The following is a 13,491-nucleotide window of genomic DNA, read 5'->3' as shown; positions in this document are numbered from 1 at the left end:
TATTACTAACAATGATTCTGTTTTGGAGCCAAGGAGAAGCAAAAGGGCAAGAAAGGAAAACAGTTTTGGTCCTGATTTTATTTCATCTTATTTATCTGAATCTTCCTTAATTGATGATGATTTTGTGCATTTATTTATTTTGGAAGATGATCCAAGGACCTATGATGAGGCAATGAGATCAGTTGATGCTGTTTTTTGGAAAGAAGCAATTGATAGTGAATTACAATCAATTCTCAATAATAACACTTGGGAATTGGTTGAACTTCCTAGAGGTTGTAAGCCCATTACTTGTAAATGGATCTTTCGGAAAAAATTGAAGGGCGATGGATCCATAGACAAGTATAAAGCAAGAATAGTGGTAAAGGATTTTACACAAAAGTTTGGCATTGATTATTTGATACTTACTCCCCTGTTACTAAAATTGCAACTATTAGGACTTTAATTGATCTTGCTTGCATTTTTGATCTTGTTGTTCATCAAATGGATGTCAAAACTGCATTTTTGAATGGTGACTTGGATGAGGAGATTTATATGGTCCAACCTGAAGGGTTTGTTGTTCCAGGCCAAGAGAACAAGGTTTGTAAGTTAGTCAAGTCATTGTATGGGTTTAAGCAAGCTCCAAAGCAATGGCATGACAAATTTGATAAGACTATGACTGGTAATGGTTTTCATGTCAATGAAGGTGACTCTTGTGTTTATTTTAAGCATGATAGTCATGGTTGTGTAATTATTTGTCTTTATGTGGATGATATGTTGATTTTTGGGACTGACTTGGATCGAATAAATGAGACAAAACAGTTTTTGAGTTCAAATTTTGAAATGAAAAACATGGGTGAGGCAGATGTGATTTTGGGAGTAAAAATCAAAAGGACTCCAAAAGGCATCTGTCTTAATCAGTCACACTATGTTGAAAAACTTCTTAAAAAGTTTGACTTATTTAATGTCGATCCAGTTAAGACTCCATATGACCCAAGTTTCCACCTAAAGAAAAATAATGGTGATCCAGTTAATCAGTCTGAGTATGCTAGAATTATTGGTAGTGTTATGTTTCTAATGAACTACACTAGACTTGACATTGCTTATTCTGTTAGTAGGTTGAGCAGGTACACTCATAACCCAAGCAGTGATCATTGGATTGCTCTTAGGAGGTTGCTTAGGTACCTTAAGGGTACTGCGGATTGGGGTTTGCACTACTCCAAATTTCCTGGAGTTTTGGAAGGTTTTTGTGATGCCAACTAGGTATCTGATAATGATGAAGTTAACTCCACTAGTGGCTATGTCTTCACCCTTGGGGGTGGAGCCGTATCCTGGAAATCTTGTAAGCAATCTTGTACTGCTATGTCTACTATGGAATCTGAGTTTATTGCTCTTGAATTGGCAGGTCATGAGGCAGAATGGTTGAGGAACATGCTTGCAGATATTCCACTGTGGGGGAAGCCACCTCCTTCAGTTGCACTTCATTGTGATTCGCAAGTTGCAATTGCCGTTGCACACAACCATGCCTATAATGGGAAGAAGAGACACATTCGTCTGAGGCATAAAACCGTCAGAAATTTGTTGTCTGAAGGGGTGATATCAGTGGACTATGTTAAGTCTGAAAAGAACATTGCGGATCCGTTAACTAAAGGCCTATGTAAAAAAATTAGTTTTGGAAACATCGGAAGAGATGGGGCTAAATCCCGTTGCATGAATTGTGAAATAGTGAACTCCTACTCACCATGAGTTCAAAGGGGAACATTATATAATAATTCGGAAGCACATTTTTTATTTTATTTGTCCATCTCTGAATGTTTGTTGTGCTTAGCTACAAATGAGAAGGAGGTTGAGCATATGGCTCTTAATGAACCCATATCCACATTTTTGGAGGTGTGTTGTAGCTCACACTTGATGGAGTTCACCTACTTAGGTGTGGAAGTGTGGCCGCTTCCTATGAGTATTTCGTGGGCTTATACTCTAGAGCACCTATGAGCATCCAGGCTGGACGTATGGCCAGTATAATGCGTCATCTTTATTCGCGGAATTTCGGAATATTATACATGTTCAATTATGTAGCTCAAAGTGACGGGTCCCTAACTCCCTATTGAGTTCAAGACGAAAGTCACTTGGTAGGTGAGGGATCATAGCTTGATGTCCACTATGTGTTAATTCAAGTCGCAAGACATTGACACTTATGCAATTGTTTTGTTTTGCCCAGAATTCATCTTTTCCTTCCTTTCTTTTCCATATCTTCGAACCTGTGGGGGATTGTTGGAAGTTCTTGATATAAAATAAGAGAGTTGGGGAAAAACAAGAGAGAGGGAAAAAAAAAACAAATGAAAGGGGAAAATCCCACATTGGTTGGGGGGAAAGGTTTTTCCTTGTTTTTATATTGTAGTGTTTTAGCACTACTTAGTTGAGTGAGTGGGAGGTAAGTGTTACTCCACACACACGCGCGCGCGCCGGGTCGGGTCGGGCTCGGGCCTCGGGACTTGGGGAATGCGATGCGCGGGCGTGGGTCCTTGTTATCTTTTTGAAGAAATTTTATTTCCTTTTCTTTGTTAAACAGAATATTCCTTTTTGTCTGTTGGAATTATTCTTATCCTTGTCTATTGCTTCTGTTGTTGACTGGCTTAATAAATCAGGTCGTTTTCTTAGCAAGTATTCTGAACACGAGTTCTTTCTATTCTGTTTTCTGGGCAAGTATTCTGAGTTCCCAGTCAAAAATACAATAACACAATCACTCTTCTCTCTTCTCTAAAGTTATCTAAACACGAGTTCTTTCTGTTCTGTTTTCTGGGCAAGTATTCTGAGTTCCGGTCGGGTTTGTGAGTGCACATAAACTCCGGCGCCGTGCTTATCCTGGAGGGCGACCGCTTCTAGTATACTGCACCGGGAGGTAGCGCGGAATCGTCTTTTAGGTCAGTGGTTCTCCACGATGCGGCTATTGAAACTTTGGTTCACGCATCAAGAGATAAGTAATTTCTGTTTATTGATTAGTAGTAGAACAATAATATATACCCTTAGATCAATGGGATACACGTCAAGTTATATAGTTTCACATAATCGGATAAAGAGGAGTAAACTAGTGTTTGCCCGTAAAAAACACTAGGAATTTTGGAGTTCGAAACAAACAAATAAGTGCAATAATAGTGTTATCAAAATTAAGTGGGAGCATGTCTTGTGCTCTCCAAAATCTAAATAATTCAAATGTGATTGATAAGAAGGTACTCGCGAAATTTTATGTTAATCAACCACCACACTTCCTTCTATGGAAGGTATTATACACTTGTATCTATCTTTTAAATTCTATCTTATATCTATCTTTTAAATTCCTTTTTATATTATGCATTGACAAGCTAAGCATGTAATTGGAACAGTTACACGAAAAAGATCCAATGAGATGGTTGTTGAAGGTTTGGAACGATTTAAAAAGGAACTCTATGATCTTATAATCATTGAATTGATAACATTTGATGACACAAACCAGATCTTGTGATATTCATAGGGACAGGAGAACACATGGATGAGTTCAATGTTTTCGACACCAAACCATTTGTTAGTTGCCTTTTAGGTACATACTTTGATTTATCCTCGACTTCTTTATGTATGTATCCAAATGATATGTATGTATCCAAATTATATGTATCCTGAACTGATGATGGTTTACTTCATTCCATTAGGCATAGGCGACTGGTCGGGGTTTACTACGTTCCATTAGGCTGATTATTATGACTGAATAAAAGGTAATTTAAGCAAACCGTCTCATACAACTCTATTCAATTTATTGATTACTCACCAGTCACCGCTGTCAGGAGCTACGGAAGCTGCAACTGCAAGTCTTAGATGAATTGCAAATATCAGAAATTATTGTCTCAGCACTTCTTGCCAAATATGACTTTAAATGTACTAAAAAGCTTGATGCAACAATTATTGAAAAGACTTATACGTGAAACATGATATTGCCAAGCCTCCAAAATGCAAAATTCCACCAATTCAAAAAACAGTGTGGATTATAATCTCAAGGGTTCATATTCAACCTCAGCACTAGGAAACACAAGTAAAAGGGTAGATATAACAAGAAAAGAAGAATCTATACATGAACCACAATTTAAAATTATTAAAGGCCAAATACCTAACAATTCACATCTCGAAATACTTTCGAAGCAAAGCCTTGTCTGAATCATATACAGCGTGATCAGTTATGAAATTGTGAGAGCATCCGCGGCAAACCCTTTTTTTCATGGTGCTGAGTAGTTCCAGAGCCATGCTGACATCCCATCCTTTAATAATAGCGTTGCAGGTACACCACATCGGGCTGTAAGCACTTTGTCACCAGAGAAGTGAAAATATCCACTGCTTCGTTAAGGCACCTAGCTTCACACAAACTGTCCATCAGGGTACATTACGTAAAAATATCAGGGACAACTCTTGTACTCTCCATTTCCTTCACTGTTGCAATTGCCTAATAAATTTGTGCAATTTTACACAAGCAATCAAGCAATGAATTCCAAGTGATTACATTTGGCATTAGTTCATGAGCTTCCATTTCCTTGAAAAACTAAAGAGTATTACTTATCTGATTTGATTTTAGGGATGAGGAGGGATAAAAAAAGAACACTTAGGGCATGCTTGGATTGGGGGTAAAACATTAAGGGGGTAATAAAAGTCAAACTTGAAAAAACAAAAGTAATTAGAGGTGTTGTTGTAGGAGACATGGTGCTTCCAAATGAATTAAACTAGTTGTGCCATGAGAAAAAGAGAGAGATGGAGGAATTATTACTCTCATAATGAGGGTAATAGTTACCCACCCTCCCCCTAGTGTAACTATTACCCCCAAAATGAGGGTATTGATTCCTCTTTCTTCACCTCACACCATACCATCACTAAATAATTTTCTTACAATCACACCATCACTATCTCCTTCTTCCCTATTTTCACATTCATTTTGCTTAGTTTGACTTTTATTACCCCCTTAATGTATTACCTCCAATCCAAGCATGCCCTTAAGGGAAATCAAATTGCTTTTTTACAAACTCTAAATTATTTTCTCAAGTTCTAAGCTAAGTATGCAGAAAACTGAAACTAAGATATGCTATTAAAATTCCCGTCACAGCTACATGTGTTCTTTCCTTTTCAATCACAAAACAAAGATCACTAGGATCCTATATACCATCAACTTAATGCTATGTACACGATTAAGAGCCTTTCATTAACAGCATTTTTGAGATCCCTCAGCAAAGAGTGTGATCACAGTGAGGGTATCTTAATCAAAAATTAAGAGAATACAGTGATCACAGTGAGGGTATCTTAATCAAAAATTACAGAGAATACCTTCTCAACTCCATTTCTTCGCGTTCTTTAACCCCTTAGATTTTGATTTTGCTTTTTCCTGCTGAAAAAACCCAAAATTCGGTTTCTTCCGAGCCTCCCTCTCAGCCTGTTAAACATCTCTGGTAAAGGAAAATAATTTAAGACATACAATCACCAGCTTGAAACAACCTTGGACAGTTGGACATATTTGATTTTGCTTTTACTTTGGAATTCTTCTCTTCAAGTTCAAGCTCTGCCTCACGATCCAATTCCCTTTGTCTTGCACCAAGCTTCTTCTCTCAATAATGCAGCATAACTCATCAAATATTTTCTTAGAAAACTTAGCTTAGACATATCTCTGAAATAGTTAGTTGACTTAGTTCTACAACATAGATATTTAGAACACCACCATGTAATAGGCTCAAGTGCCCTCACTTCACAGTTTTCCCCTTCTCAATTTCTCATCCCTTCAAAAGAGCAAAGGGTAAAAAGATTTGTCGGCCGCTCGAACCTTTTCTATTTCCATATGCATGCAGCTATAGGTGTACACCAGACAACAATACTGAGCGTAACACGTATTGTAGATATAATCCATAGAGAGGTTATGAAAGTCTATGAGTTTAGAGCATAATGCCACTATTTTCACACAGAATGTTTACACAACAAGATTAAACAATAAATAGCGAGCAAAATCATACATTTAACATAACAAGAAGCCCTGGTTTGGGGTGAACCTATCAAATGAAATATACTGAAACTAACACTCAAAAGGGAAGTACATTTCCGTCTATTGAATACCTCTAATAAAATACCCCTCAGGGCTGTCCCAACTATTATGGAGGCCCTGGTGCAATTGAGATAAAATTAGGCGCTTTTTTTAAAAAAAATGTACAACACTCCCACATTTTTTAATAAGTGTTGCGCTTTGATTTTCACTGAGGTTTAGAACAAAGAAATGATTGTACTAAATTATTATTCAAGCAAAATATGTTGAAAAACAAAAAAAAATAGAATGGAAAATATTTTAGAAAGATGAAATTGAGTTGGGGGAACATTAGTGGGGAGAAAAGTAAAAACTGTTAGTATCTTCCAAAATATAGGAATTGAACACTTGTTAAAAACAATAACCGAAAATGAAAAATCGAGCACATATTTGAAAATAGAGGGAGTATCTAAACCTTTTAATTAAAAAAAATATGAAAAATAAATCAATGGGAATCGAACCATGCACCTACCTAAAACTAATATCTCCAAATTTACCACTGAGCCACAACACTTATACTCAATACTTTTTACAACAATTTCTATATATTGCATGAATTTGAGGCCCTAAGCAATATTGGCCCTGTGCGGTTGTGCAGGCCGCACTGGCTAAGGGTCGGGCCTGAACCCTCTTACCATAGTAAGCAGTAAGCATCACACTTGCAGCAAGTAAAGGTATGAGCATACAATTCTTAACATGCTCCAAGATAGGAGCTTAAGGTTCAAAAAACAGATCACAATCAATCCAGAAAGTCATTTCATTGAGCTCAGCTACAGAGATTAATAAATATGCTTGATAGCTGTATCCAAAGCACTTATTGCAATGAAGGCCTCTGCAACGGGGCATGGCAGATTTGTGCAACTGAGTAACAAACTGAGAGGTTGAAAGGTCAAGTGAACCAGCCTTGTGAGAATTGAGATTTTCAATTAAAAGAATAGAGCCTACAACCCTCAATTATCTTTTTTCCAATCACTTTCCTTGTCTCCTCTCTATATTGAAAGAATTTGTCCAGAGGAATCAAAAGCCAACCTATAAGTGTTGTAGTCAGATCTTCCACCTCTAACTCATGTGAAAGAGTGAAATTAAATTGTTATTATAATTTTTTTCCCATAATTTCATATTGTCTTGAATATAGATATTAAGTGAGCTCTAACCCAATACCCAAGATTTTAGAGGGTACAATTGTTTCCTATGTCACCACATGAAGATTGACCCTCTTGAGTTTTTTCCTTTGGATTCATCAAATATTGCCCGCCTATGCCCAACTTAAAAACCCACCCCAACCTGACCTTATTGGGCCCTGTTCTTCTCAACCAAAAGAAATAATCAGCTAAATTAAGTTTACTAGAAAAATAAGTTGTTTAGCAAAAATAAGTTTTAATTAGTAAAAAGCACTTACTTCAAACTTTCAAAGAACAACATAGCAGAGAATTAAAAAAAGTAAGTTTTAATCTGTTAAAATAATACAAGATCAACATAAACACTTTTAGGTCAGTAAAAATAATTTAAGTTCAGCCGTAAATATCAGGAATAGGGCCTTAGAGCCTGAACCTAAAATAAAAAAAGTCGGGGGGTCAAGATCCTTACCAAGGCCCCTTACTAATGAATTGGTATAATGTCATACATAGTAAACACTACCAACACACCCAGTAAAGAGATAAAACAGACAAAACATGTTTTACTAACCTTCTTATGCTCCACGCCAATTTCATCCATGATAACCTGAAGGAGAACATGACCAGCACCTCAAAAGATTTGACCATTCTTAGTAAGCTCTTTATTAATTTCAAGTAGCCGTGTATATCTTACTTGTACAGCTTTAAGCAACAGCTTTTCCACGTCAATGCAGCTCTGATCCAGATAAAACTCGGCCTCCTTGCCTGTTGACGGATCTATAACAAATATACTATGTATACATTTGATCTGCAGATCAGGACCTATTTCACCATCAGACGTACCATATTTCTTTTCTAAATCCAACCAATAAACAATATTCACCCCTGGAATGCGTTGACCAAATGTCTCATATTCTCCATCCTGAGTTCATTCTATAATAAAGGCGTTACACATGAAATAGATCGCCAACCTTAAGCTTCTCCTTTGTAGGTATGTCTAAAAGATTGGTATGTTTATCGAGAACTAGTTAAGTTGACTATTTGACCATGAACATGCAGAAGACCAAGTAAGCCTGAAGAAAATAATGTGTTAAGCCTTCCAATGAAATCGGATAAGATGTTATTACAACACTTAGGCAGAGCTGAAGACAAAGCAATCATTATTTTGACAGTATTACCTTCTCTCTACCGTTCAGAAGCGAGAGTTTCCTATCAAGCATATCAAACTTAAAAGTTAGACGCCCTGAAAGACCTTTTATATCATCAAGTTCCTTATACCCTGCAACTTCATCCACTGTCTAGACTCTAGAGCACCATTTTGTTCAAATTCAACGCTTCAGCCTGGCAACAAGTTAAGCCAGTTTCAGCTTAATGAACACATCAGGAAACAAACCTTTCATAAATCAAAATACTAAAAGGACCAAAACCTAAAAGCAAAAGAGAGGAATTCTTAAATGTTCAGTTCTTGTACCAGCGCTGTGGCTTAGATAAAGCTAAACAAATGCAATTCACTGGCAGATAGAAGGCAAACACAGCAATTGGATACAGAATTAACAGGTTAATCCAAGTTTGTTGATATGTTCAAAATCACAGGCGTTAAGGTTTCTGCCTACAAGCAATCAAAACACATTAAATATATGACTTACAGATTCACAATGTTAACTCACGATGTGTGTTTTCACATTTCGATCACAGCTAATCATTATGCTTTAGTCATTGCTCCTTCCAATTTTGCTCCAAAATCTAGCTCACTCGGTTCTCAAAAAACTTTTCAGCAAATCCTTGTCTGCATCATTGATAATTGGATCAGTGAGTAAGCCCACAAATGATGAGATAGTGTGATTATCAGCAGCAAACCCTTTGATTCTCATTAAGTTGACTAGCTCTAAAGCTCTCCTAACATCCTTTCTATCTATAAATCCTCTAATAATTGTATTGAAAGTGCATTCATCTGGAAAGCATCCATCGTCCTCCATATTCTTCAATAATTCATCGGCTTTAGCTAGATACCCTTCTTTACAAAACGCTTTTATCATTATGGTGTAAGCATGCACATCATGCAGCCCTTTAGTTGTGAGAAAGGAGAAAATGTCCACTGCTTCTCTAAGGCGATTAGCTTCACACAAACCATCCATTAGGATACTGTATGTAACAATATTAGGGACCACTCCAGTATTCTCCATTTGCTTCAGTGTTGTGATTGCCTCATCTATTTGTGCATTCCTACACATGCCATCAAGCAATGAGCTCCAAGCGATTACATCTGGTTTTAGTCCATGTGCTTCCATTTCTTCGAAAAACTGGTGTGCAAGCTTGAGCTGATTGTCCTTGCACAAGGCATCTATAAGAGTGGTGTACGTGATAACATCAGGGGTTAATCTGTTAAAATGCATCTCTTGGAGCAGACAAAGAGCTTTGTCAATATTTTTAGACTTGCAGTAGCCATTGATTAAGCAGCTGTAAGTAACTACATCAGGTTTGCAACCATTTTCAACTATCAAATCCATGAGCTTTTCTGCCTCATCCATCTCACCACGTAAACAATATCCGTCTAACAGAGCGTTGTAAGTGATGATATCGGGAACCAATCCTATCTGAGTCATGTATTCAAAAATGTCCCGTGCTTCACCAACCTTGCCATCTTTACAATACATGTCAATGAACATGTTGTAGGTCTCCACGGTAGGAGTTATGTTGTTCCTCAACATCTCAGTTAGCATCTGTAGGGCCTCCTTTTGTTGTCCCAAAGTGAACATACCTCGAATTAGGGTAGTAAAGGTGACAACATTTGGGGAAAGTCCCTTGGCTTGCATCTCTTTGAAAAGATGGAGAGCCTGAGGTAATAACTGGTCTTTACAGAGACTATCAATGATGGCGCTATAAATGACAAGATTAGGCATAAAATGGCCATAAGACTCCATATTTCTGAGGAGTTTGAGAGCACCGGCATTATCACCGGACCTACAGAGTCCTTTGAAGATAGAACCGTAGGTGACTAATGAGGGTAGGAAGCCAAGCTTGAGAATTTTATCCAACAAATCAACGGCTTTGTGGAATTGATGAGTATGAACGAAGCCGTTGATGAGAGTAGTGAAGGTAACAATATTAGGTTGATAAACAAGCTTAATGATAAAAGCGAGAAGAGACGACCCAAAATGAACAAAGTTCAAACGACAGTAACAATTAGCCAGAATGGTAAGGGAGTAATGATTTGGACGAACACCTAAGAAATGGAGCTGCCTAGAGAGGGAAATGAAAGTGGAGAAAGGGGGGTGGGGTTTGATCTTACACATATCACTCAATAAAATACAGAAATCAATAATAGAAGGAAGAGGTCGCATTGATTTCATATGATGGAAATGGGAAAGGGGGATTTCGACATTAGTAAACCCTAATTTGGATTGTTTTCTAACAAATTTCAGAAACAATTTGGGGTCATCAAAATCATGAGTAGCGTAATTAGAGTAATTTCGGCAAGGAAACAGAAATGAAAGCTGAAAAGAGGGGGAATTGAAGAGGGGAAAACTGAAATTGTAAAGGAAGAAAGGAATAGAGAAATGGGGAAGCTTACTTGTGAATCCGCCATGAAAGTGAAGAGGAAGAAGCTTGTTTGAAGTGGCGCCATGAAAATAAGGACGAAGAAAACCTTTGGCAACAACAACAGATCGAGACATCATCTGGAATTCTGAAATCAAAAACTCCGTATGTTTTCCTTCTCCAAAAGAAAAGTACCTGGGTTTTTATTCTTGTATCCCTCTGTTGTTTCATATGGAGTGCTCCATAAATCCGTAAATACAGTAATTCTAACATTGTGTTTTTTTTTTGTTTTAATTATAATTAGCTCCGACACACAGATATAATAAAAAAAAAATTATAATTGTGTACATTTTCAAGTCATATTATCACTCAAAATATGTAAAAAATATTTCTATTAATATAAACAAAACTACAAAAATTAAAATAATATAATCAAAAGAAAGTTTATGTTTTTGTTTCAAAAAATATATAAAAATATATGTTTACAACAAAATTTAGTGGACTTTGTAATTAGACGGAGTTCACATATATACAAGGTTAATATTTGTTTTCTTTATTATTTATATGTAACTTAAGATAATGTAATTCTCTTAAAATAAATAAAAAAAATATACTGTATAAAAAGTACTATGTAGTCAATATTTAGCTTTTCCAAAATTAAAAATAAATAAGTAAAAAGTAAAGAAAATTGGAAAAGGAAAAAAAAAGTTTAGGCGGAAAAAAATCGAAGGAGAAGTTGACACGTGTAAAATTTGAAAAAAAAGATGATGTCAGCGATTGTTATTTTAGTATTAATAATAATAATTATAGATTATAGACTAGGTTAACCCGTGCGATGCACTGTTTATATAAAACTTACTTTTAATTTGTACATTTTAATAATAAATCGCTATTATAAATGAATATAAATAAGAATTACGTACATTTTGTAATTTAAAACCTTTTATTTTCATCAAAATTATGATATAGTATCTGTTCGACGTCGCCTAATTCATAGTTCAATGTAGGAGGTCATCTATTAGTGTGATATTTCAAATTGCTTCAATTTCCTACGATAAATTGATAGCTTTTAGTTGTAAGGTAGAAGCTTCTAATATTTAAATTTCAAAAATGTTAAATAGGATATGTAATACCCCATATTTTCATACGTATTTTCTAATTAATTAATTAAGAATTATTTTATAAAAAGGGTATTTTAGTAAATTCATTATTTAGAGCCAAAATAATATTTGAATTTTGGCGTCAAATATAAGTATTTAATCATTTGAATAATTAATTATTTTCGGATTTTTAAATTAATAATATAGGTTTAATTATCTTTTTTTAAAGTCGGTCCATACTTTATTATACTAACTGTTTCAAGAGAAATATCTAATATACATTATGTATCTAACTAATTTTGATATTATCTAAAATATTTATTTATTCAATTATTTTATTATGATTTTCGTTTTTATTTATTTTTATTTTTTTTTAAAAAAAAAACAGAAATTTTTTAGAACGTGAGCTTATCATGTTTTTAAGAGTGATTTTATCACCTTAGTTTGTTAATAATTATTTAACTTAACCTCTAATTCTCTATCTCATTTTGTTCCTATCTTCCTTCTCCCAACCATATGTGTATCCATTTAATTTTTCTTATCTTTTAACCAACCACTAATCTAGACCAAATGTTACTCAAATTCATTCAACAAACTTAAACTTATCATGTTCTTATTCTAATCCCATTCCACCTTAAGCTCTATCCTTTCTATACTCTCAACACTATAAATAGACCCTTAATTCTTCTCACTTATTCACACCAATTCTCTACTTTTTACACAAATCATCTCGTTTATCTTTGAAGCTAATTTTCGAGAAATTATGGGTCAGTTTTTGGGGTATTGACGTTTCACAAAAGATTGTTCCTCTCGAAAAATGCTTGAGGTAGGCTCAAGAATCACCCAATTCGGAGTTATATCAAAGGAGTTATAGCCTCTGCAAGTTCTGCCTATTCTTTCCAACGCAAATCCAATTCTTCTCTTTTCCTTGGTTTCTTATCTTTTCTAATTCTCTTCTCTTATTCAATTATTATTATTATTATTATTATTATTATTATTATTATTATGGGGGATTTATAAATAATTATTATGAGTAGTTTTAATTATATAAAATCAAAATTTGAATAATGATTATGTTGAAAGGTTCATGTACATATACTTGGGAGGTTTTAATTTAATTATTTGTGATTATTTGTTAATCTTATATTGATTAAGGTTATATTTATTTGTAGGGTGTGTTCAATCAAGGTTCTTGAGATTCTTTTTGTGTGGTTTTTCTAGCAAGGATCAAGGTACGTTTAGGTAGTTAGATACCTTTGAAAGTAATTGGTTTGAATAACATGTTTTACATGATTTGATTGGTGATTGGTGATTGAATTAAATTGATTTTGAAATAAATTATGTTTGAAGGTATTTATTTTAATAAAAGTATTAGAATGATTGATTTTTAAATCATGTTTTGAATGGTTTGGATTACTTATCGTGTTTAAATAATATTGGGAACTATTGGATATTAAAAGGATTTATTGAACCATTGAATTATTATTATTAATGCTTTATAAGCATGTTAGTAATCCCACTATGCGGATTTGGTTTATTGATAAGGCTTTGGACTTTGTATGACCGGGTCTTTCCTCAAGAATAGCCTTGTAATATAAGGAGACTAGCTTTGGGGGTGTGCACACTTGGGTGAGGAATTGGATTAAAAGGAATCGGTTTTGGAATAATGAGTTTTGAATTTATTGGA

At 35.0% G+C, this 13,491-nt stretch overlaps 1 protein-coding gene across 5 annotated transcripts; it reads right to left on the bottom strand.

The window, feature by feature from the left end:
- Positions 1–3,971: 3,971 nt before the first annotated feature.
- LOC145574479 (uncharacterized) lies at positions 3,972–10,940 on the bottom strand. Of its 5 annotated transcripts, none has more exons than XR_014098082.1 (4): positions 10,739–10,878; positions 8,346–8,508; positions 5,311–8,240; positions 3,972–4,364 (listed from the first exon to the last, which is right to left on the bottom strand). XR_014098082.1 is itself a non-coding variant. In XM_081632278.1 (4 exons), exon 1 carries the CDS (start codon positions 10,842–10,844, stop codon positions 8,916–8,918), a length of 1,929 nt encoding a protein of 642 aa, XP_081488404.1. In that variant the 5' UTR covers positions 10,845–10,940; the 3' UTR covers positions 3,972–4,364; positions 5,311–8,240; positions 8,346–8,508; positions 8,814–8,915. The 5 variants fall into 5 exon arrangements, 4 of the variants coding, with proteins under 4 accessions (XP_081488404.1, XP_081488403.1, XP_081488405.1 ...); XM_081632278.1 differs by having other exon boundaries at positions 8,814–10,940; XM_081632277.1 differs by having other exon boundaries at positions 8,835–10,940.
- Positions 10,941–13,491: the final 2,551 nt, after the last annotated feature.

The sequence above is a fragment of the Chenopodium album genome, chromosome 13, assembly GCF_948465745.1.
Source record: "Chenopodium album chromosome 13, dcCheAlbu1.1, whole genome shotgun sequence".
NCBI lineage: Eukaryota > Viridiplantae > Streptophyta > Magnoliopsida > Caryophyllales > Amaranthaceae > Chenopodium > Chenopodium album.
This window is presented reverse-complemented; position numbering and strand designations above follow the sequence as displayed.

Coding starts and splice junctions, on each gene's coding strand:
- LOC145574479 (XM_081632278.1), bottom strand. CDS start 10,844: ATGATGTCTCGATCTGTTGTTGTTGCCAAAGGTTTTCTTCGTCCTTAT.